We start from the raw sequence: 23,783 nt of genomic DNA on the forward strand, positions 1-23,783 counted from the left end.
CAGGAAATAATATATGAGAGATTTTAGACTTATCATTCCCTTTCCATTGTAGGTATAAATCTAATGCAATATCGGTCTGTTTTAATCAGCAACCTCTGACCTGGTAGTCTTGAGAGGTGCCCCCTCCAGATCTGCTAAATATTTGATCCTGATCAGGAGGAGAAAGAAATGGATTAGGGAGAATATGTTCTGTGAGATCTTCCAATCCTCTACAAACTCAGACTGTAAACACAGGGCTTGGAGAAGACATATGACCGTGACAATGTAGAAAGACCAAGAATGGAGAAAGCGGTTGCTGCCGGAGAAGGAAAAGGACCAAAAGGCATACTGGGAAGTGCATTAGGACATGATGGGTTTGCTAGGACAACAAACTTAGATGTTACAGAGCATTATTGACCTATATGCCCAGAGACCTCAGACTCAGTAGCTTTTCCAGGCCTTGGAAAACACCATGGTCTGATACCCACCCGCCCCCATGTAACAAGTGGCAATATGGTATACATCTTTACTGCTACCACGCCACACTGGGGGGAAACCAGGAGAGCCATAGCTACACATACACTGACCTGTGAAAACCACAGGATCAGCCACACTTAAAAGTATATCTGTCTGTCTGTCACCCCACCACTGTTTGGAAACCCCATTGCTGAAAGTCCAGCCACTATTTCCTGCACATTGCCAAGTCACAGTCCTGTGCAGCCTTACACATTTGCCTGACAGTGGCTCCCCCTGTGGGTTTTCCAACTGCAACATGATTGGCCAGTGATTGATAGCAATCTGGTATTGCAAGTTTCCAGAATCCAAATTGCCACTTGCTTCTCCACTGTCAATTCAGCTCTTATTTTGGTGTGTCTGCACTGGAGGGCTGGAGTAAGCTTGCCACAAAGATCCAGGAACATGGCCTTTTGCATCTGAACGTTCTGCAGCTGCTGTTCGTCATCCTAAACCTGCATTACGATACAATCCCACCAATCAGTACTAGTTTCTCAGGCCCAGACACAGAGATTCACCATGTGGAGCTGCTCTGGATCTCTACTCCCAGCCCCCCGCTATGGCTACCTCCATCCAGTCATTGTGCTTAAACATCTCTGCATCTTCCTCACTGCATGAGCAATTGTAGTAGTACTCATTCAAGTTCTGCAAATACAGGAGAATTGTTCGCCTTGTATTAGCAACACTCATGAGAATTGTGCGGAGCTGTGCAGGGTCCAGGCTTTTGCAAGAGATGGTAGAGACAGGAAAGCAGTTTGCAGGACTGTGGAAGTTTTTTAAAATGGTGCAAAAATTATGGGATTGGGGCAAGCACTAAAGGACGAAGAAAGTGGCATGGTGGAAAATTGACCCCTAGTTCCCAGAAATCCCTGGTATTTCACAAAGCCCAGTAAAAATATCCCACAAGGCATTGCACCAGATGGTGCCATGGGGCATACTGGGATACCTAGCTCTGGTGCACCCCATTTTACACTTATGGTGAGTATGCACAGCGCCAACACAAGCACCCAAGTGTGTGCGTGCCCAAGTGTATTCAAAAGTCTGCAGCTGCACGCCAATCAAACTTTGTCATGTAGACACAACCTAAGTAATTTGTGTTTCACTTGCACTTTATCAACAGTTCTAATTCTCATACCATTTGTATTCAGGTTCCACTAGCATAATTTATTTACTTTTTTAAAATATACTTGATGATATTGCACAAACTTTCTCCAAAGTTTCCCATAAGCAAATGCTAAAAAGTTAATATCTTAAGGGTAAGATTTAAAAAAAAAAAAAAAAAAATTCCACACTGCAGAAACCTACACAATGGAATAAGAGGTGCCAAAAATTGCTTTGACAGGACTTTTTGAGACCTGAATGGCACAGATGTCAAATGTATTTTGTAAGAATGCCTGTCATAAAGTATCAACACCAAAGGGACAATGAAGCTGTCAGAATTAATCTTTTAACGCATCACAGTTTTGCTCACCAGGCATTTACAGCATGGTACTACTACACACCCCAAATAATGTGCAAAGAGCTGACAGTTTAGCCAAAAGTCTAACAAGCATGCAATGTAGATCAAGATCATTATAAACTCTGAAAAACTCAGTAAGTAAATGTGAAATCCATAAGTACACAATTAGCAGATGGTGAACAGTGTTGTGTATCATTTGTTATATTTGGATCAACACTTCTAGCAATGTAGGTTCCCTATTTTTCATTCCTTACAACCAATTACAAAATAAAATAAAAAAATATTTTTTCCAGATATTGGTAGATCTGCTATTATTACTACTTCTTTACACAGTACTACGAATGTGCACTCTCTCACTTAAGATGGTCCAACGCCCTTTGAAATCAGTTAACACCACACAGTTATCAAAATAACAATGTATGTTCTGAAAGTAAAAAGATTCCTGTTCACTGTGGTACTACCATACTTTTGGATAATTACAAAAAAATTACATCCCACACTTTGAGATCAGGATTAATAGTAATTATTACTATTATTTTTGCTGTTGTCTTATTTAATGACCCTGTTTCCAAAAGTGCACCAGCTACACATTTATAGTTAAATTAATGACACTGACCCTTTTATGAACAGAATAGATATGAGCCAACACAGAAATACTCACTGCCTGAAGATACCCCAAAAGCCAGACCTATTCCTGAAACGCCAAACCAGATACAGATACTATGCCAAAGCACCACTTCTAGTAATGATATGGCATCAATGAATGAGTATTTCCAGATGCTGTGATGTACGCTATATAGAAGTTCAACTTTTAGTGGAAGAACTAGGACAACTCCAAGCAGAGGATCGGTACCAAAATACTACCTACCCAGGCTGGCTCATCTCTGCCAAGAGAATTTAGAACGAAGTGAAATGAAAAATAAAACAAGTTCAAAAATACATTTATGAAGAATTGACCTCTTGCACTTCAAAAAGCAAGAGAGAAAAATTCCCCTAAAAGAGAGGAGAAAGTTGCCTAGATGGACTTTGTCGACAATAAGAGCGCATTAACATTTTTTGCCGTTTCAGTAAGTGATTTAGCAATTTTTGAAAATTCAGAAAAAATAATTCTGATTGTGAGATTCCAATTTGGTTGGAAAACTAAAGCAAAAGATCCTGCACACTCTTACTCAAGTGAGTAGTCTCTAATCAGACAAGTAGTCCCACTGATGCACAAGTAACAGTTTGCATGACTGGGTCCCAAATGTGGAGAGTGAAAACCCAGCCCCATTGAAGCTAATCGGTATTTTGCCTTTAATGTAATTGGGACAAAATTTCACTCAAAGTCTAAGTAGTCGATTTTACATTTTCCTATCAGACTGATACCACTTACATAAGAAAATCAAGCAGATGTGCCCATTTTGAATGTTTTGTTACACTAATATTATTAGTCATGAAAATGATCTCATGATTTTATTTTACATTTTGTACTTAAAACACAAACTTTGAGATATTTTGCCCAGCCCTAAATAGTACAATTTTTTGCTAATACCTCTTATGAAGTACACTTTAAATTCTCCCAGCATTGTAATGGCAGGGAAAAAAACAAAGACATTATTAAAGCAAATAATTTAAGGCTAAGAAATTTGGTGTTTGGAATTGACTAATGCTTATAGCCTTATTTTAAGAAAGAAAACATGCACCATAACTACTTCGTTTGAACAAAACATCACAATTTACATCAGAAAAAATAAATACACTTTAAATTAAATTATAACTTGCCCTGAAACTTTCCTACTCATGTTTTACCTACTACTTACCCTTAAGAAATAGAGGGGAGAATTACACCCGCCCCTTTACATATTTTCAGAATATACAATATAAATATAGTAAGAATCATGCCAGAAAACTATATGCAAAAATTGCACACTATTATTGCATGCTTGTTGTGATACTACATGCCAATTAATATTTGCTCTCCTATGACCTCAGTCAGGACTTCAGGTCTTTCCTTATAACATTATACTTACAGTACATCATTATCTGGGAAGAACACTGCTGTCCCAGTTTGCATGTAGTGCTTAGGAAACTTTCACCTTTTAGCTATTATACCCTCTTCAGAGAGTTTGCTTTCCTGCCCAAATTGGATTGACTAATAATTCAAACTTTAAATAATATCTAAATGTCTATTCTTGTTATGTAAAGCGATCAGAATTCATCTTCCTCAATTTGGGTGGAAGTTTTCCCTCCATTCTAGCTCCTCCTCCTGACAATTTTTGAAGCTTTGGTGGCAAATCAGCCACAGACTGACTCATAGGATCTGACATCATCTTTGTAGTTTTAGATACCAGTTTCTCTTCTGAGTTGCCAGGAACTGAGCTTATTCGCTGAAGTTTCATAGGTAAATCCCCGATGCTGTAGGCCTTTTCAGAGGTTGTAGAACTCATCCTTAGTAGTTTTTTGGGAAAGTCTTCCCTTCCAGTCATTTTCTGCAGTTTTGAGGGTATCTTTGTACTAATGTCATCTAGACCATCTAGACATTCTACAGAATTATTCCTTTCTTTACTGTTACTTACAGCTGGTCCTATTAAAGGGGAAGATATAAGAAGCATTTCTTCCTGTTCTTTCACACTGTAGGGTGTAGTAGGGACTTCAAATGTTGCATGGAACTGGGAATAGTCTACTTTAAAAAATCCTTCCTCTAAGGAAATCACAGGGAAAAAACGGTGACCCCAGAGAACTTCATCTTCGGTATATGACGTTCGGGCTTGACATGTCATCCCTGCAACAAAAAAGGGAACAAAAGCCTTGATAAATTATTAAGAAATAAAATTACATAAATCAAATCTAACCTGATTTTGAATGTATAGAATCTTGATTTGTAATATGTCATATAAACACGTTATGCTTTTTTCAGGCATTTAACACACCAGTGCTAATTAAATGCTGAAATCATTGACTAGCTATTTTGGAGATATGTTCCTGTATCAGAAAGATGGCTACATAGGCCTTTTTTGTCACTTACCTGCACATTTTGCATATCCCCAATCAAATAATTCTCTCGAATCAAAATTACTGGCGTCTCCAATATAGAGCTGGTCAGAAAATGGGTGTGTGTGTGTGTGTGTGTGTGTGTGTGTGTGAACAACCTCAGTTCTGTTTTTCATTGAATTTTTACTTTTGTCATTTAATACATTTAAATCTATAGCTCATCAGTGAACAGAAAACAAATGTCACAAGCATTTTTGAATAAAAACAATTCATCAGATTTTGCAGCCTGCTCTTCTCCAACGGGAGTCATGTGCAAACAAGATTGCAGATCAGAACCTAACTTGGTACCAGCACAAAGATTTACCACTGTGACTGTTACACCAAAATGACAGACAGATTAGGCAGAGCTCAAACCTAGAAATTACTTTGAGAATAGAATAACTATTTCTCATAGAATAATTATTTATTTTTTCTTCATATTAACGTAATAGTTGAAATACATAATTTTTTATTTTTGATTGTATGCTTCTTATTCATAGATTCATAGACTCTAGGACTGGAACGGACCTTGAGAGGTCATAAGAGTCCAGTTCCCTGCCCTCATGGCAGGACCAAATACTGTCTAGACCATCCCTGATAGACATTTATCTAACCTACTCTTAAATATCTCCAGAGATGGAGATTCCCCAACCTCTCTATGCAATTTATTCCAGTGTTTAACTACCCTGACAGTTAGGAGTTATGCAGACTCCTGTCCCTTGAAATGGTGTTGGCAGGGCATCCCAGCACAGTGAGCTCTGGAATTAACATCCCATTGAGATTCCAGTTCATACCTCTCAGAGCTATTGTTTCTGGCTGTCTACAGATTCTTGGTTCACATTTTTAAGTTTTCTTTGCAACCATGAGGGCTATCAAAAATTAAACCATACATTCTGATATTATCACATGATGACTCAATGTTGGGCCCTAAGCCTATTGTGCCTAATCCAAAACCCAGCCCTGTATAGACCCCAAATAACTGGGCTTTATATCAGTAAAGTAAATGTGGTCATTCATCAGGAGTTAAGTACAGCTGTATTAGGACTACACATACACAGGCATACAGCAATTCCACAGCTCCTTTGGGAATGGGTATAGCAGTGTGGAATGAGCAGATAGCTCCTTCTCTCTCCAATTATGTTATGTATTTAAATTTGGCAGCCCACCTAGCAAGCAATTCAGGCACAATACAAGACACATTTATTTTGTTTAGCACTTGACTGAATTTTTTATTCTTAGTTGTTTTTGCTCATTTCTGTTTTGATCTCTGTAACTGAAGTATGTAGCTGCTGCAGAAGTGAACACTAAACAAAAGAACAAACTGCACTAAACATTGTTGTCCCACAGATACCAGCTACCAGAGGGGCAGATAGCAATCTGAGTTTGGGTCATGACTGTTAATAGATACATGGATTTTTAAAAAGTCCAGAAACATGCTGTGAGAAAAAAAAATCACTCTCATTCCTCTATTATTGCTTTATATTGACCTCAAAGCAGTGTACTTCAGTCAGGGCTGGCGCTCCCATTTAGGCAGCCTAGGCAATCGCCTAGGGCGCCAGGATCATTGAGGGGGCGGCATTTTGCCAGGGGGGGGCAGCAGGCGGCTCTGGTGGAGCTGCCGCAGGCATGCCTGTGGCAGCTCCACCAGAGCCACGGACCAACGGACCCTCCGCAGGAATGCCTGCAGCAGCTCCACAAGAGCCGCGGGCTCAGCGCGGGGGACGGCGAAATGGCCATGCACCTAGGGCGCGAGAAACCCTGGCGCTGGTCCTGACTTCAGTTACAATGACTGTTTATGTGGTGGCTGTTCTGTTTCCAAATTTGTAGATAAAATAGTAATGTAGTTTAATGGCCAATTGTTTAGATTTGAATTAGAAAGTGACAAACATTAATGTAACAATATTAAGCTGCCTCTTCAGGGTTTAAATGAATAGTACCAAATCTTGAGGGTTTAAAAGTTCTTGTTTACTCCCATCTCAGCATAAAAGAGACTTTGTTTATATTTTCAGAGAGCAGACCATCTGCAATGCAGAACTAGACACAGATTAGTTATCTTGCTATCCAAGGAACATAACCTTCTTTGAGAGCCAAGAACTCCCAGGTTTGCACTGATACAGAATGTAGCAGGTCATTTAACTGCCCTTTGTCTTAAATCCCCCACAGGTAATGCGAGGATTAATCAATTCACATTTGTAAGCATCTTGAAGATATAATATGCTAAATAAATGCTAAGTATTGTTATTATTATTTCTATGTAGCATTTTACAGGCCATATTTTTAACATGTTCCCCTTTGCGTGTCACTTGTGAGAGTATATCGGCATGATGAGTGTACGCCCGCACAGGTAATGGGTTTTGCCTATGTAAATTCTACCAACTGCACACAAATGATAAAAATTTTTCTTAAAGAAGTTTTATATCTATAATGTTTTTATAACATATTTTGATGTATTGGCATATCCAGCATGCTATATAACATTGTTAGATTTTGAAATGCATTAAAAAGAAAGTTAAACAACCCCCCCCCCAACTGGCAAATTCTTAGTCTTTTTCCACAGAATTTACATTAACACACACACACGCACGCACAAAGCAGGAACTTCAATAAATACCTGCACACTTCTGAAATGTACGTTTGGCCAGATTATTCATAAAAATAATCCCAGTTTTGCAGAACTTGCCCTAATATTCACTGAATTTCAAACATTCTCACTGAATATTTGATGCACCTGCCCTGCTCATCTAACTACACAATCCACACAACTCTTAACAGATTATTGTGATTCGGCTCTCCTACTTTACTTTGAGAGCATTAACTCTCTACTATGTATTCTGCCATTTCCTTCTGTGAAGCCACAGAGAGAAAACTGTGAAATAGTGAGCAACTAGCAGCATGGGCTGTGTAGGGCAACAACAAAGGGGGAATCACTCCTGGAACTGGTTATCCAATCCCTTTTCTGGGTTACCATTGTCCATTCAGTATCTCAACTGGAGCCCTGTACCTGGAGCTCAGAGCCACAGTATTCTACTAAGAATTTATTCCACTCCATCTGCTTTTGCACAGAAGTAGAGAAATTATTAGCAGCTGCATGTTTTATAACAAAGACCACATATGAGCCAAAAGAGATTCCAGGCATGGAAAACCAATTAGAGGAAGTATAAAAAGAGAAGCACAAGTCATGGCAAAAACTAAAAGATGCAAAATTGAATTGAGGCTGCTAGAGAGCATGCTCACTTATATGTTCATGGAAGAAAACTAGCCACAATTCAGTCAGCCCATAGGTACCTCAAAGTACGCCCTGTAACCCCAATACTAGTGTATGGTTATTTATTTATTTATTTATTTTTACAACAAATGCCTTGTAATGTATCATATAAAAGGTCATGATCTTCTAAAACTCATTGTTCTGTGAAAAAATACAGATCATCATTATATATGGAGTTATGAGATTTTTGCTATATGGTTATTATTGAAATATGTTGTGAGTTTAGGAGATGCCCACAGCTAGCTCATCAGTGGCAACAAAGGCGGTGACCCATACCCAGGTGGCTGTTAAACAACCATCACCCGCCATTGACCAGCAGGGGAACTATAAACAAGAGATTTACAATTCAATAGGAGACAGTTATGCAAGCCCCACACAGTGGGGATTTGTGACTCAGCAAAGCCCATCAGGACATGCCTGGGCCAGTATTTTTTCAAGCCCATGAATTGAGAGTACAAAAAGGGGCCAGTAGCATCATGAGATCACTTCCCCCATCTATTCTGAAAGCGGCAAGAACACTGGCAAGACAGAGATTTTGAACTGCTGAGGCTGGTCCCAGGCTGAGAAGGGAACTCAGCCTGTGTATTAAGAACAGTAACCTGCCTGCAACATCCAGTGAGGTGAGAAAAGCTTAATGAGTCCGATAAAGTTTAGGATTTAGAATGTTTACACTTTTTATTTCTTAGGTAACTATCTCTGACCTTTATGCCTACCACTTATAATCTATCTTTCTGTAGTCAGTACACTTATTTTAATGTTTTATCTTTACCACTGAGTTTGTCTAAAATGCTTGGGGAATTTGCTCAGATTACAAAGGCTGGTGCATGTCCACTATGAAGCAGCAAACTAATTAATGAGCTTGGTCTTGGACAGTGTAAGAGGGTACATTTCTGGGTTGCAAGGCTGGGATCTGGAGGGAATTTGCTGGCATTTCCCTCTGTGCAGTTCATGAGTGGCTTAAAAAGCATTCATGCAACTTCGCTGGCTGTGTCTCTGTATGCCAGTGGCTGTGAGAACAGCACTTGGAGGAGTTTGCTGTTTGTCACTGGCAAAGCATTGAGAGAAACACAGCCCAGGCTGGAGAATTAATGGGTAGAGTGGCCCCACACTTTCAGGCTGTATGCCAGGGGGCTGGGCACAGTAAGTAAGAATTTTCTGGGACCCAGAAAAGTGGCGGAAATAGTTATCTGTTCAACAATGGCTAAATTTTGTTTTGTAATCGCTTTTATGCACTGTACAGTACTATATGGTAATTCACTTATGTACTGCGCTTTTGCTAATCTCAAAACATTTGTATTGGCTCCTGTTACAAGTTATAATCAAGTGTTTAAAAATAGGGTTCCTCCTCTAATGTTTTGCTGCTAATGTCAACTCAGTGCCTGATGCCATGCCTATTCACATACCTGAAAATTTGAAATTAAAAGTATATTATGGTAGAAAACTGATTTTATCAGAAGATTTAGGAGAAATAAGGAGAACTGAGTGTAAGGAACAGGCTATATTTTCAACAGCTACATTTTCATATCAGTCATTGTAACTGATTCCCATGGGTGGTTTGATTTGACTTTTTTATTTGCGGTTATCTGTGAACATAATTACATTCTAAATCTATCAACGTGTTTTGCAACTCTTAATTGCAATTTTACACTATTTATTATTATGAACAGTAGGAATGGCTAATTTGTTTTGAGAAAAATACACATACATGAGCATACATCCCTGGTTTAGGCAGCAGCAAAGGACAACACTCAAAAATGAGAAAAAAGGTTAAATGAAGCCTTTGAAAGATACAAACAAACAAACCCTATTGTCAGAATATAATCTCTGATAAAGTCTTACTGAATCCACCGTTTTGCTGATGAACAGTCTTTCCTGGAAACATATCTTTCATTTTCAAATTAATTAATTATAATAATGCAAACAGATATGCTTTAGTGCATCATACTAGTATTATTCTGCCAGTTTTGTTTAATTCTTTTCATGGTCATTTCTGCTTTTTATTAAAATAACGTGAAAGAAAGTATGATATTGAAAAGTCCTGTTGCACAACAAATCTTCAACCATGGACATCTTCCATTCAGGTAAGCTATATTATTTATACGCAGTGAATGTCTTATGTATATAAATTAGATTAATGACCAGTTTTCTTTTTATCCCAGGGCCTTTCAATTTTGTTATGAAATTATTGTGGAAAAGAATCACATCACACAACAGAGCATCATGAAATAAATTTTAGCAGAGTGTTAGTTAGGTTGAGTACGTGGCCCATCTGTGTCCTTTATTATGCAGTTGTTCATTATCTACAGAGGCACAGCCAAAAAACAATCCCAACGACAACCTTCAACTTCAGTTTCTTTTTATCTCATGTTAGCTAGGGAACTCATTAGTAGATGGGTGTTTGTAAGCAATATATGGAAAATGAATACAGTGGCGTAGGAAATTAGATCTGTGATCACTGTAAACAAACATGGTTGTTCAGCTCTGTTGACCTTTGTTTAGTGTAGTTAACAAATTACATAAAATGAAAAGATCTCTTTACAAAAGAGATAATTGACAACACACCAAAACTGTGGGCTTTGACAATGCGGTTCAAATTATATCTAATTTACTATGAAAGAGGCACCTTAGTGAGCCACAAAGCAGGAACTGCTCAAGAGTTACTGTCTAGTGTACACTGATGACTAGAAAATAGCACAAATTTTACAGTATTAATTATTTTTGTAAGATGACTTGCATAGAGCTTTTTGAGTCACTAACTCGTAAATTACAAACAGAAGTTTTTGTGTAATCAAAAATGACAGTGTCATCTATCTAAGTTTAACTCAGCCTTGGCCTACACTAGCAGTTATGTCAGTGTTACTAAATCCACACCCCTTAATGACATAGTTATACCCCTAACTCCCAGTAGGCTGCACTATGTTGATGGGAGGGCATCTCCTGTTGACATAGCTACTTCCTCTCAGCAAGATGGAGTGCCTATGCCAGAAGCTCTCCTACCTGTGTAGGTAGCATCTCCACTGAAGCACTAAAGCAGCACAGCTGCATTGGTGCAGCTACACCTCTGCCGCCTTTTAAGTGTAGATAAGTCTTAAGTAATATGCTGGAATTATTTATTTTATTGAGCGTGTGCATAGGCATCTTCAGTGGCGTGATGCAGTTCTTCTAGGCCACCACTGAACCTAGTCAGCAGGCATTCATTGTCAATGTGCATCATCTGTGCTGTGCTGCAGCTGCACAAAGGGCTGTCACGAAGGCTCCAGAGATCCTGGTTGGCTGCAGAGAGACCTTGCCCAGTCCAGAACCTGCTCAACAGGGACCACTGGTGACAGGGCAGGTCAAAACCAGGCAGGAAGATTGTGGAGTCGGCGATGAGGGCCTGGTTGGGGATTATAGCAGATATCCATTCCTCTCACCAGAATGGGCAAAGTGACAGCAAACGTGCAGCTGGTGGTTTAAAAAGGTCATTGTGCAGTGGCAGGCGTGTATTGGCACGTACTTTCTCCAGTAACTTGCCAGCGGCAACCTCTCATCTGATACTAGGAAGATCAATGTTGCTCAGAACTGAAAGCCATGCAAAGAAGATTGTTACACGACTTAACTTTAGAAGCTGTCTGCTTCAGGTGGGCATGGTAACTTAGTGTGCGCTCTAAGGTCACATCTAGATAGGCTAGTTCTACTTCATGCTTCACCTTCTGACCATTCAGATAAACATTCAGTTCTTGGGTTGCGCTGGTGTCATGAAGATGGAATAAACTGGAGATTGTTTTTATGATGCTTGGCTAGAGGTGCCAAGTTCTAAAGTAGTCACCTAACTTTATCATGTCCCAGTTTAAGGTGGCATCAAACTTGTGAAATGTCTGGGCCTCGGTACTGCAACAGATGTCATCTGTGTAAATGAACATTCATGACTCCGTTATTGGCAAGTCATTGATGTAAAGGTTAAACAGGGTGGGAGAAAGCACGGAGCCCTGGGGTAACTCATTGCTCTGTTGTCTCCAAGCACTCATCTTCTCCGCCACCGCCCCCTTCTCATACACTGCTGTTAGGTCGATGAAAACAGCACCTGTTTTCAAGTTTCTCTGGAAACCATTTTCAACAAATTTGGTCAGCGCAAATACTTAGTCACATGTGCTACGGCCTCAGTGAAAGAGAGCTTGGTCAGGGCTCAAAATTCTCTCCATGTCGGGTAACATGCACTGTAGGACCAAGCGGGGACCAAGGTTTTTCAGGAATTCTGGAAATATGTTGTCATAGCATGCAGCTGTTACACACTTGATGCTACCCAGCGTCTGTTCCAGCTCTGTTACAATGAATGGTTCTGGGCAGCTTCTGATCTGGTGTACACGTTTAAACATATGTCATTCGTTCCTCACTTGTCTTCGCACCTGTTTCTCCAAAAGTGCTCTGGCCACTTTAAGTAGGTGTCCAGCTACCTGGTTGTGTCTCTCTGCTGGAGTAATGGAAATCAGAAACAACTCTGTCTCTAGAAACTACTAAAAAGACAGATGCTGTCAGTGGCCACAAATGGGCCTCTCTGATGTAGTGCATACTCACTAAACAAAAAGAAAGGAAGGTGAACATCAGGAGATTACGAGGAATGTTTGGTTGGGTGTACAGTAGAACCTCAGTTACGAACACCAGAGTTACGAACTGACCAGTCAACCACACAGCTCATTTGGAAATGGAAGTACATAATTAGGCAGCAGCACAGAGAGAGAGAAAGAAAAAAAGCAAATACAGTATAGTACTGTGTCAAACAAACTACTAAAAGAATAAAGGGAAAGCAGCATTTTTCTTCTGCATGCTAAAGTTTTAAAGTTGTATGAAGTCAATGTTCAGTTGTAAACTTTTGAAAGGCCAACCATAATGTTTTGTTCAGAGTTATGAACAAGTTCCATTCCCAAGGTGTTGGTAACTCTGAGGTTCTCCTATGCTATTATGCAGTCCTTCCTGGGAGCTGAGAGCTCTAAATGGGGCATTTTGGGGTTCAGATAGTGTATTTATTATGCATTGCACCCTGAGAGGTGAGAACTACTCAGGGGCTAGATGCAGGAGGGCTGGGGTGAGTTATCATTCAGTCCTACTCAGGACATAGGACACAGCAGGGGACTGCATGGTAATTTTTCAATGAGACACATTTCCGTCAAGGAAGCTACACCAACACTGGCTCCTTGAAAATTATGAACAAGTTAAAACAAGGAGTTTTAATTGAAGTGGGTTTTTTTTTTTGCTTACTTATAGCTATAGCATTTATTATTGAGCAAATGAGATAAGTCTTTGCACTGTCCTAGCACCATTCATTCAAACATCCCAGAGAGTTTTAAAAAAAGAACATTAAACTCACTTAATCCTTAGTGTCTAGTTCTTCTTTAAAAATGACTTTGCAAACATGGTACCACAGATTACAGGTTTGCTTGCGATCACAGATAGTTATAACAAGTGTGTTTAGCTTACAAGTACAGTTTTTCCCCCCATAGCTGTCATCCCTGCAAATTCAAGCTGAGCTCTAAGAGTGAAGCAGAATCTTTTCCATCTTGCAAATCATCACCAGTAATGATGATTCTGCAGGTTCTCAGTTACACCTGTGTAACTCCACTGCCATCAATAGCACTACACAAGGATAAATGAATGGAACCTAGGATCAGATTGTGAGGAGGAATGGTACAAAGACCCACGCTCTCATTTGTGCAGCCCACATTAGGACTATCCACAATTGTAGTCCCCACCTGATCACTCTCTTCGTATGCTCCCAGGATGCACCAGGCCAAAGAGGGTGAGGAAAAGGTAGGACAATGGTCCTGTCCCCTTTTGGAATGCACCTGCCAGAGGTGTGAGGAATATGTTGAACAATATTACCCTGGTTTAGGCATATGTAGGCAGTTTCTCTCCCGTTGAAAGAAACTTCATAAACACCAACAGAAGAGCAGAAAAATCCTTACTTTATTTTTTAAAACGTGAAACACTGAAAACAAATTAGGGGTTTGCATGTGAAGGAAACTGAACCAAGCTTTAACAAAGTGGTTCTGTGCAGACAGTACCCTAAATCTTAAGGGACAAAGAAATCAACTGATGCTTGTGGATCTGAATTTGTTTTTTGTTGGCTAGTTTAATTTTTATTAGTTTTTAATAAAAATCTGAAATAAAAAGTTCCTGCATGAAAGTAATCCATGTAACTATGAGGGAGTTCTATCCTCTCACAGGAGACAGGTCACAGATAGCAAACTGAGCTGCGGATAAGCAGAGAGCTAAAAGACATGCAGTATTCACTGATTTGTACTGGCAGAAAGACGATGATAAAAACATGTGTAAGACTGTCATCTGATGGATATCTTGGCAAGCATGCATTTAATCTAATCTCTTAACATAATCTGTTTTGCAACGCTTGAAAAAAAATTATATTTATTTCACTGCTTTAGGCTACAATTAACAAACGTTTATTGCCTATGACCAAGGAAAAAGTTTTCCCAACTTGATTGGACTATGGATACAGATGGATGCTGAAGAATTATGGGCTAAAAATTCATTAATGAATTTCCCCCTTAAGTAGCTGCAGCTGCAATCACTCAGGACTGTAACTGAGTAACTAAAAAGAACATTCTAACTGAAATATTTAAGTGACCCAATTATAACCAAATGCATTGTTTTTCAGAATTTCCTGGAGCTACATTTTTCCTTTGCAGTCACATAGCATTAAAGAAAGCTGTGGTGAGATAGCATAAAGGTTCTTCTCAATGGTTCCCCGTGTGCCATTATATTATGTAATTGTGCTATTGCACACTCTGTCACACCATGTAAGCAACTGAACAAAGTCTTATACCAGTACATAAAGTGGCCAAATGTAACTTAGATAAATACAGTATAATTCCAGTTATCCCAATTCCTTTTATCTGAAAATTCTCATTATCTGAATCCATCAGTGCATCCCCCATGTAGCCCAGGTTAGCTAATCAGTGCTGTTCATCGGAATGCCTGGATATCTGAAACTTGTTGATGTCCCCTGGGCCATTTGGATAAATGGGAATTTATTGTAGTGATTTTGTTACACACTATTCTACAGGACAAGGAAAGCAATTATCATACGTAATAGAGAATCAAAAGCAACCGGTATTCAAACATGAAAAGATGGTCAAATAATACATTTTGTAAAGCAGCTTTCATGGACATCTTTTTTGATAGTACAAAATGTTTGACTCTGTTCCCTCATGCAAAGTGTTAACAGTGTCACCAACGTGCAGAAATCTTGGCCAAATAAATCACATCACTGGGTTCCTGTAAATGTATTAGGGTTCTTTGTGTGATGGCAGATCTCTAGACCTGAAGTTGTTTAATAATGAGATGGGGAACATCATCTCTGTGCTGAGAGCTGGCACATGCCCTGTGTACCATTTAATTCCCTCTTACATGGGACTAATGTATGTGCAGTGGGCCTTGTGCTGGTCTACTGCACAGACGTGAACCTCACTCATGGTGAGAAAAGGCTCTAATAGTTTATGGACAACATGATGCAACCGGAATACAATATCCTGGGAGATTCTGTGGCTCACAGCTTTAAAGAGTACAGATACCTTGAACATAAAACATATTTCTCTTGTATTTGTACCCAAAAGGGAACACTGCAAAATGCCATTACCTTGAGTTTTAAACAACAGTTTTACATTGTTAATATCTGATCTTATCACACTGTTTGAATACTTATTGACATCGATTCGCCATCATATACAGCTCTATCTTTATACGTAGGGTAATGAAAAAGCCCAGCTAAATCATCTCTCTCAATTCCGTTTTGCTGCCCTCTAAACTATGATAAAAACTTGGTTTATACCTATTGTAAGGAAGTGTGTGTTAACAACAATGTGCAATCAGGTTACCATGGGGACAGACAGATCACAAGGAAATATCAGTTTATGACCATCTAGCCTCTAATAAAACAGAACAGTTTTAAATGGTCTTGGTTTAATCATGTTTGAGGTCATTTTTTATAGTTACAGACTAGTAAACATTTTTAATTGTTGCCTAAGGGAATAGTATAAATGCAATTTTTTCCAGTTTAACAAAATTAGTTCAATTTACTTTATCAATTAAATAATAAGACTGCTAATATACCCAAAGTCCAGTATCACAAATTCATTCTTGATAATCTTCTCTCCCCCCCCGGCCCCTTCCAGGTGGACAAACCAATGAATGCTTCCTGAAGGCCTCTACTGTCAGCATGTTACAACTATTTAAGATGCACCCAGATACAATACAGGTGCTCAGACACTATGGTGATGAGCACCAAATGGATATCCTCAATCATCTCTTATCTTTCCATGTTCCATTGTCACATATACATAACTTTATGTTAATTACACACTCCGGCATAGTCCTGTTCCCACTGAAATCAACGAGACACGAATCAGTCACTAAGGATGTGGAGACACATAGAAGTGCCACCTCTCATTTCAGGAGGGTTAACCGTTCTCTGAACCATACATACAAATCCCTTTGAATTCCATGGAAGTAGCGTGCACACTCAAGAATTTATAAGGAGAATTTGACATACAAAGTTTATGTCCATTGTTAATATGCTTTAGATTTTCTTCAAGTTATATAGGTGAAGAAATGTAGGCTGAATATTGCAATTAGTAGTCAATCTTGCATAAAGTACTCTAGAATGTATAGCTTAAATTTATCAGGATATAACAAATAGATTACTGAAAATTTGCATATGTCTGTGTTATCTTTATTGTCCCCCCAAATAATAATCAAAACAAATGGCTCAGTAAAGTAGTCTGCAGGCTTGACAAACTCTTCAGTGTGAAATGGCCACGCCATATTATTTACAGTCTTTTAAAACTTTCTTCCATCACAACCAACAGAAGAACTGTGAGGATTGTATGGCCTAATTCTATCACAGGCCCAATGTATTCTGGCATCAACAGGCATGAAACAAAACATAAAATGATCTGTTCCAAAACACAGGCAGTTTCTTTGCATTATTTAAAAAATGGTTTAAAAAAAAGTCCAAAATCATGACAAAATGAAGACCTGAAAAAATTAATTTCAGATCAAATTAATTTTTTTGTGCAATGTTTCTGTTTGGTTCAATTATTTGCTCAGCTCTAGGACCAGGACCCCATTGAGCTAGGCACTGTACAAACACAGAACAAGGATGAGCCTATCCTAGAGAGCTTACAGTCTAAACCAGGACACAACAGATGGAGAGACAGATCGACACATGAGCATAGGGAAACAATGAGACACTAGTGGTCAGCACAACAGGCAGTGGTCTCGGTACCCCAACAGCCTAACCACTGTTGTTCTTTTAGAAGACATCACAGCAAAGGAGAGTTTTGAGGGTGGATAATGAGATAGCTTTGTGGATGTTTATGAGGCACTCCTCCCAAGCATGAGAGACAGCATGGGAGAGAGCTGGAAGATGCTTGTTTGAAAATTTAACAAGTAGATGATTGAGGCTGCTATCATGGGCTGATTGGTGGCCAGAGTCAACATCTCTATAGCAAATGAGAGATGGAGGTATTGACTGTTAAGGGCATTGCAAGTAATAATAGCAGTCTGAGTAGCATGACAACAGGTGTTAGTATTGAAGACCTACAAACAGTTTCAATTTTACTGTCAGAGCGGTCAGTTCCTTGTATATGTTTGTGAATACGACAAATTACAAATAAAGGCCCTGATCCTGCAATATTTTTATATAAAGTACTTTTCCTCTTAATTTTTTCAGTTTCTCAGGTGCTGAGGTACTGTATTCATTAGACAATGCCAGTATTGCCAAACTTCAGAGATCAAAAATCATGAGATTGGCCCAGAAATCATAAGACTTTTGGGGGGGGGCGCTTTGGTCTTTTGTATGTTTAAATTGCCCTCCTCATCCTCAGTATATGACAATTACTGTTGCCCATTCTCCCAAATTTAATGAATAAGCTGATTGTGGGCCAGGCTGAAGGAGCTCTCACTCCCACAACTGCCTATTCCCTGCCCAGTAATTCAGTCCCATCAGTTCAGCCCCCACCTCTCAGTTCAATCCACCTCCATGTCCGCTCCTTCAAGAGGTTCTTCACCTCCCTCTCAAACACTTGGGCAGAAGCTGCAACAGGATCCTCTTTCCCCTCTTCCAGACTGGTGGGGGCAGCTCCAGAGTACTTCACCCCCCCTTCCAGGCCATGTGCTGCTGCAGGCGAGGACGAAGGAGCAGTGGTGCTGTCCTGCCCCCATTGCTCACAGGAGGGGAGCTACCCTGAGCTGTTGGACTCTTTAGCTCCCTCCTGCCCCTCATCACTCCAGTCCCAGTCAAAAATCACATCACTGGAGAAGAAATCGTAAGAGTTGGCAACACTACTTTGTTTTCAAATTGTCATTACATTTAAATATATTGTAATTACTATTTTTCATTACCGTCAAAGCTTTCTTCTAGCCTCCTCCACTGACAGAAATTCAGATATTCTTTTTATACGTCTACAGACTCACGAAATATTAAACAACATTTGCAACTCAGCAGTTGTTTAGACCTTTTCTTTCTAAAGTCACAGGGAGTAAGCACACTATTTCACTGTTGTGTTATTTATATACATTTAAACTGCAAATAAACCATAGCACGCAATTTTCTACACTGCTTCAGAATTTCTCTTTGCTATGCACAGGAAACAACAAAATATCATGCAGAAAATATTCTGTGTTTTAATATTTTTATTTATTTAAAATATTCCTGTTATGCTGAAACAAAGACTATACTGACTATGTTAAAAGCCAATGGGTGTGCCAGGCATGCTCAAACTCAATTCAATAAGCAGTGAAACCCCTTTAGTTAAACAGCTTGAGACAGTGAAGGCTATTACCTGAGGGACTAAATTGCATGGCTTAAGTGGGGCTAAACCAGGCTGATTAGATTAATTGGGGCTAGAATACTAATTGTAGGCAAAATGCCAAGAAACGTAGTTCTGAGCATGACCCCTCGAGGAAGCAGAGAGACAGAGCTTCTTGGGCACAGAGGTCAGTGGAGTGGCAGATTTAGGGATGTTTGAACAAAGACAATGCCTGCTGTTTATATGTTTCTATGGGATTCAGGGAAACAGGACTCCATGTGCATTTTTTGTAAACAATGATGATTACATCAAAAATTTAACTGATTCCTTTTCCCCAATATCATCCTGACAGAAATAACTCTACAAAGCCATGAATACTGATTAACCAGTCAGGTCAAATACACAACAACATTGCCTATCTGAGCACATGTACAGAGTTAAATAAAATTCATATGAATTCTAAACTAATGTCTATATCCAAAACTGTCCCAAACTGACACAATCTAAAAGTCTTCCACAAACTCACCCCTCGTTTGGGTTTAATATTGCAAGAACAGCAACCAGTATTTCTGTGCTATCAAATCTGACCCTCGATTCAACCTCAAGCCATTGACTGGCCTGTGACTGAACCCAAAATCCTAGACTAAGCCTTGGTCCAAATGAAAACTGCCCTTCCCATCTCTGGTAAAAAACTAAACTAAACCACCTCTCTTAAAATAGAACACTTCATTGAGAATGTAACCATCTGCTGCCTCCTGAGCTCTCCCTACTGTCTGGGTGAAATCATAAGAGATAATTGCAGTGTCACTGCCCCAGGATTGTCCCTCTGTCTCAGGAATTCCCATTGCTCAGCCGTCTAGCTGGTTCTCTTTCTGAATTCAATACACTTTTAGGGCATTGAAGTGCAGTTGTAACTGCTCAGGCCCTAAACTGCCTTCTCTCAGGTGGCCTCTTCAGATTCCTCTCACCCAGTTCCACCTGAGCCAACAGTAAAGTCTTTCCAGGTTAAATAGAATCTCAAAACAGAAGTCCTCTTTGACCATGCCTTTCTCCTCCCCATCTCTTCTTTAATCACACTCTTCTTTGCAGAGTAGCTGGTCCCAGGGCTTCTCCAGGGAGTCCCTCAGTAGAACTCAAGACTGCAAAGAAACCAGACACTTCTGAAATCCCTGCCCACTCTGAGCTTTAGCCTTCCATCTCTTGGGATCCACTTCAGTTCCCCATTCCTCCTTAGGAACACTGGTCCAGGGATGTCTCTCTGGGCCTGGCCCTCATTCCAGGATCCTCTACAGGTGCTAATTCTACTGCTATAACGATTTCCCCCAATGCTTCTCCAGACCTCTCCTCTTATTTACAGCCAGAGATCCCATTTTAGTCACAAGACATCACACATTACTAAGACTAAGATTTTGTCATGGTTATTTTTAGTGAAAGTCATGGACAGCTGCGGCTCCATGGATTCTTCCTCCTGTGGTTGGGAGCTGTGGGATTTCCCCTCTGCCCATGGCAGCTGGAAGCTGCAGGGCGGCCCCCCTTCACCGACAGCAGCTGGGAGCTGCTGGGTGACCATATTTCCCAAAGAGAAAATGGGACATCCCCAGCTACTCTCCCGTGGCATCCCTCTTCCCCCCACTCAAGGTTGTCACCCATCGCTGGAACCCTGAGGACTCTCTCAGGAGTCTGTCACCTGTCGCTAGAACCTTGCAGGGAGCTCTGTCGCCTGCCAGGGCCCCGCTGGCTGCCAGCTCCAGAGTCCCACAGCCCCTGGGGCTGAAACAGAGAATGTCACACAGGTCTCCGTGACATAAATGTAGCCTTACTCATTACTACTCATTCTCTCCACTTGGGGCAATGAGGGAAGTTTCTCAGAGGTCGACTGAGGCCCATCTCCCTTTAAAGGGATCACCCACTCTGTGACAGAGACAATGCTCTCCCCCAAAACAACAGTCTAAGCCTGATTCTTAAGATAAGTCAGTTGTAAGGGTCTGTATCAAGGAACTGAGATTAACAGAAATATACCTATAGTCAGGGCCGGCTCCAGGCCACAGCGTGCCAAGCGCGTGCTTGGGGCAGCACACAGCAGGGGGCGCTCTGCCGGTTGCTGGGACGACACGCCTGCAGGAGGTCCACCATAGCCGCAGAACCGGCGAGTGGCAAAGCGCCCCCCCGGTGTGCCGCCGTGCTTGGGGTGGCGAAATTGCTAGAGCCAGCCCTGTCTATAGTATTGAGGTTCAACTTGTTTAAGCATCCCCTTAGTCAAAGTTTCAATTCACTTACAATTCCAAGGAATATATCAAACTCTCTTTTTCATGCTGGGTAGGAAGGAGCTGTACTCTAACAACACAGGCCTCCTACAGCTACCAGTTTGCCTTTCTCCACAGTGGCAACCCACATTTATAGGATTGCTAATTCCATTCCATTGGATGGAGTGGAAGAAAAATAACTTGTGACATAATCACAGACAACTGATCACACTGTGATGCAAAGTCCAAGTTAGGAAGTTGACTCAGAGACCACCTTTCTTTGAAACTGAAGCCACAAGCAATAGCATAACTGTAATGATCTCAGGGTTCCTTAAATAACAAATCAGTGAATGAGAAAAGGTATAAATCTTCTTGGTAAAGAAAATAGTTTAAATATGAATTTATATTTTAAATAAGGCTTTCGATTACTCACAGTTAACTCATGCAATTAACTAAAAAATGTTTATCACGATTATTCACACTATTAAATTTCAATTGGTATTCTATTGTTTATTAAATATTTTGGATGTTTTTCTATCTATTACAACACAGAATACAAAGTGTGCAGTGCTCACTTGTAATAAAAATAATATAAATATTTGCACTGTAAAAATTATAAACAAAAGAAATATTTTTCAATTCACCTCTTACAAGTACTGTAGTGTAATCTCTTTATTGTGAAAGTTTAACTTACAAATGTAGATTTTTGTGTTACATAACTGCACTCAAAACCAAAACAATATAAAATTTTAGAGCCTACTAGTCCACTCAGCCTTACTTCTTGTTCAGCCAACCACTAAGACACACAAGTCTGTTTACATTCATGGAAGATACTGCTCCCTGCTTCTTATTTACATCACCTGAAAAAGTGAGAACAGGTGTTCACATGGCACTTTTGTAGCCGGCATTGCAAGGTATTTACATGCCAGTTATGCTAAACATTTGTATGCTAAACATTTGTATGCCCCTTCATGCTTTGGCCACCATTCCAGAGGACATGCTTCCATGCTGATGATGTCCGTTTAAAAAAAAAAAAGCATTAATTAAATTTGTCACTGAAGTCCTTGGGGGAGAACTGTCTGTCTCTTGTTCTGTTTTACCTGAAGTCTGCCTTATATTTCATGTTATAGCAGTCTCGGATGGTGACCCAGCACATTTTTGTTTTAAGAACACTTTCACAGAAGATTTGACAAAATGCAAAGAAGGTACCAATATGAGATTTCTAATAATAGCTACAACACTTCACCCAAGGTTTAAGATTCTGAAGTGTCATCGAAAATCTGAAAGGGATGAGGTGTGGAACATGCTTTCAGAAGTCTTAAAAGAGCAACACTCCAATGTGGAAACTACAGAACCTGAACCACCAAAAAAGGCTGGCTATTCCCTTTCACCTTACCACCTTCCAAGTGTTTGCAGATCATTTCCTTAATTACTTGCTCCATTACCTTCCCGGGCACAGAAGTTAAACTAACTGGTCTGTAGTTTCCTGGGTTGTTTTTATTTCCCTTTTTATAGATGGGCACTATATTTGCCCTTTTCCTGTCTCCCATGATTTTCCAAAGATAATAGCTAGAGGCTCAGATACCTCCTCTATTAGCTCCTTGTGTATTCTAGGATGCATTTCATCAGGCCCTGGTGACTTGCAGCATCTAACTTTTCTAAGTGATTTTTAACTTGTACTTTTTTTATTTTTATCTTCTAAACCTACCCCCTTCCCATTAGCATTCACTATGTTAGTCATTCCTTCAGACTTCTTGGTGAAGACTGAAAAAGAAGTCATTAAGCATCTCTGCCATTTCCAAGGTTCCTGTTACTGTTTCTCCTTGTTCACTGAGCAGTGGGCCTACCCTGTCCTTGGTCTTCCTTTTGCTTCTGAAGTATTGATAAAAAGTCTTGTTTCCCTTTGTTCCTGTAGCTAGTTTGAGCTCATTTTGTGCCTTTGTCCTTCTAATCTTGCCCCTGCATTCCTGTGTTGTTTGCCTACATTCATCCTTTGTAATTTGTCCTAGTTTCCATTTTTTATGACTCCTTTTTATTTTTTAGATCAAGCAAGATCTCATGGTTAAGCCAAGGTGGTCTTTTGCCACATTTTATATCTTTTCTACCCAGCAGAATAGCTTACTTTTGGGTCCTTAATAGTGTCCTTTTGAAAAACTGCCAACTCTCCTCAGTTGTTTTTCTCCCCAGGCTTGATTCCCATGGGACCTCACCTATCAGCACTCTGAGCTTATCAAAAGCTGCCTTCCTGAAATCCATTGTCTCTGTTTTGCTGTACTCCCTCCTACCCTTCCTTAGAATTGTGAACTCTATGATTTCATGATCACTTTTGTTACCTCTGTTCCCCTAAAAACCAATCCAGGGTCATACTTGTATTAGTTTTATTACAATGCCATTGTTAAGTCAGATAGAAAAGAGATGAAGCTTATTCATACACGCACACATTCACTGTATTCATACCCTCATGCACCCACACACTTACACAGGCGGAGAGTTACCGGAGACAGCATGGAGGC

The 23,783-nt window shown here is 40.0% G+C and overlaps 1 protein-coding gene across 1 annotated transcript in view; it reads right to left on the reverse strand.

Moving 5' to 3' along the window:
• Nucleotides 1–2,818: 2,818 nt before the first annotated feature.
• Nucleotides 2,819–23,783, reverse strand: part of KCNJ3 (potassium inwardly rectifying channel subfamily J member 3) — a 199,548-nt gene continuing 178,583 nt past the window's right edge. Inside the window, exon 3 of the mRNA XM_030580728.1 lies at nt 2,819–4,712. Within this exon, the coding sequence (XP_030436588.1) occupies nt 4,126–4,712 (587 nt within the window). The 3' untranslated portion in view covers nt 2,819–4,125. The remainder of the gene's footprint in view (nt 4,713–23,783) is intronic.

This window comes from Gopherus evgoodei, chromosome 11 (assembly GCF_007399415.2).
Source record: "Gopherus evgoodei ecotype Sinaloan lineage chromosome 11, rGopEvg1_v1.p, whole genome shotgun sequence".
Classification (NCBI taxonomy): domain Eukaryota; kingdom Metazoa; phylum Chordata; order Testudines; family Testudinidae; genus Gopherus; species Gopherus evgoodei.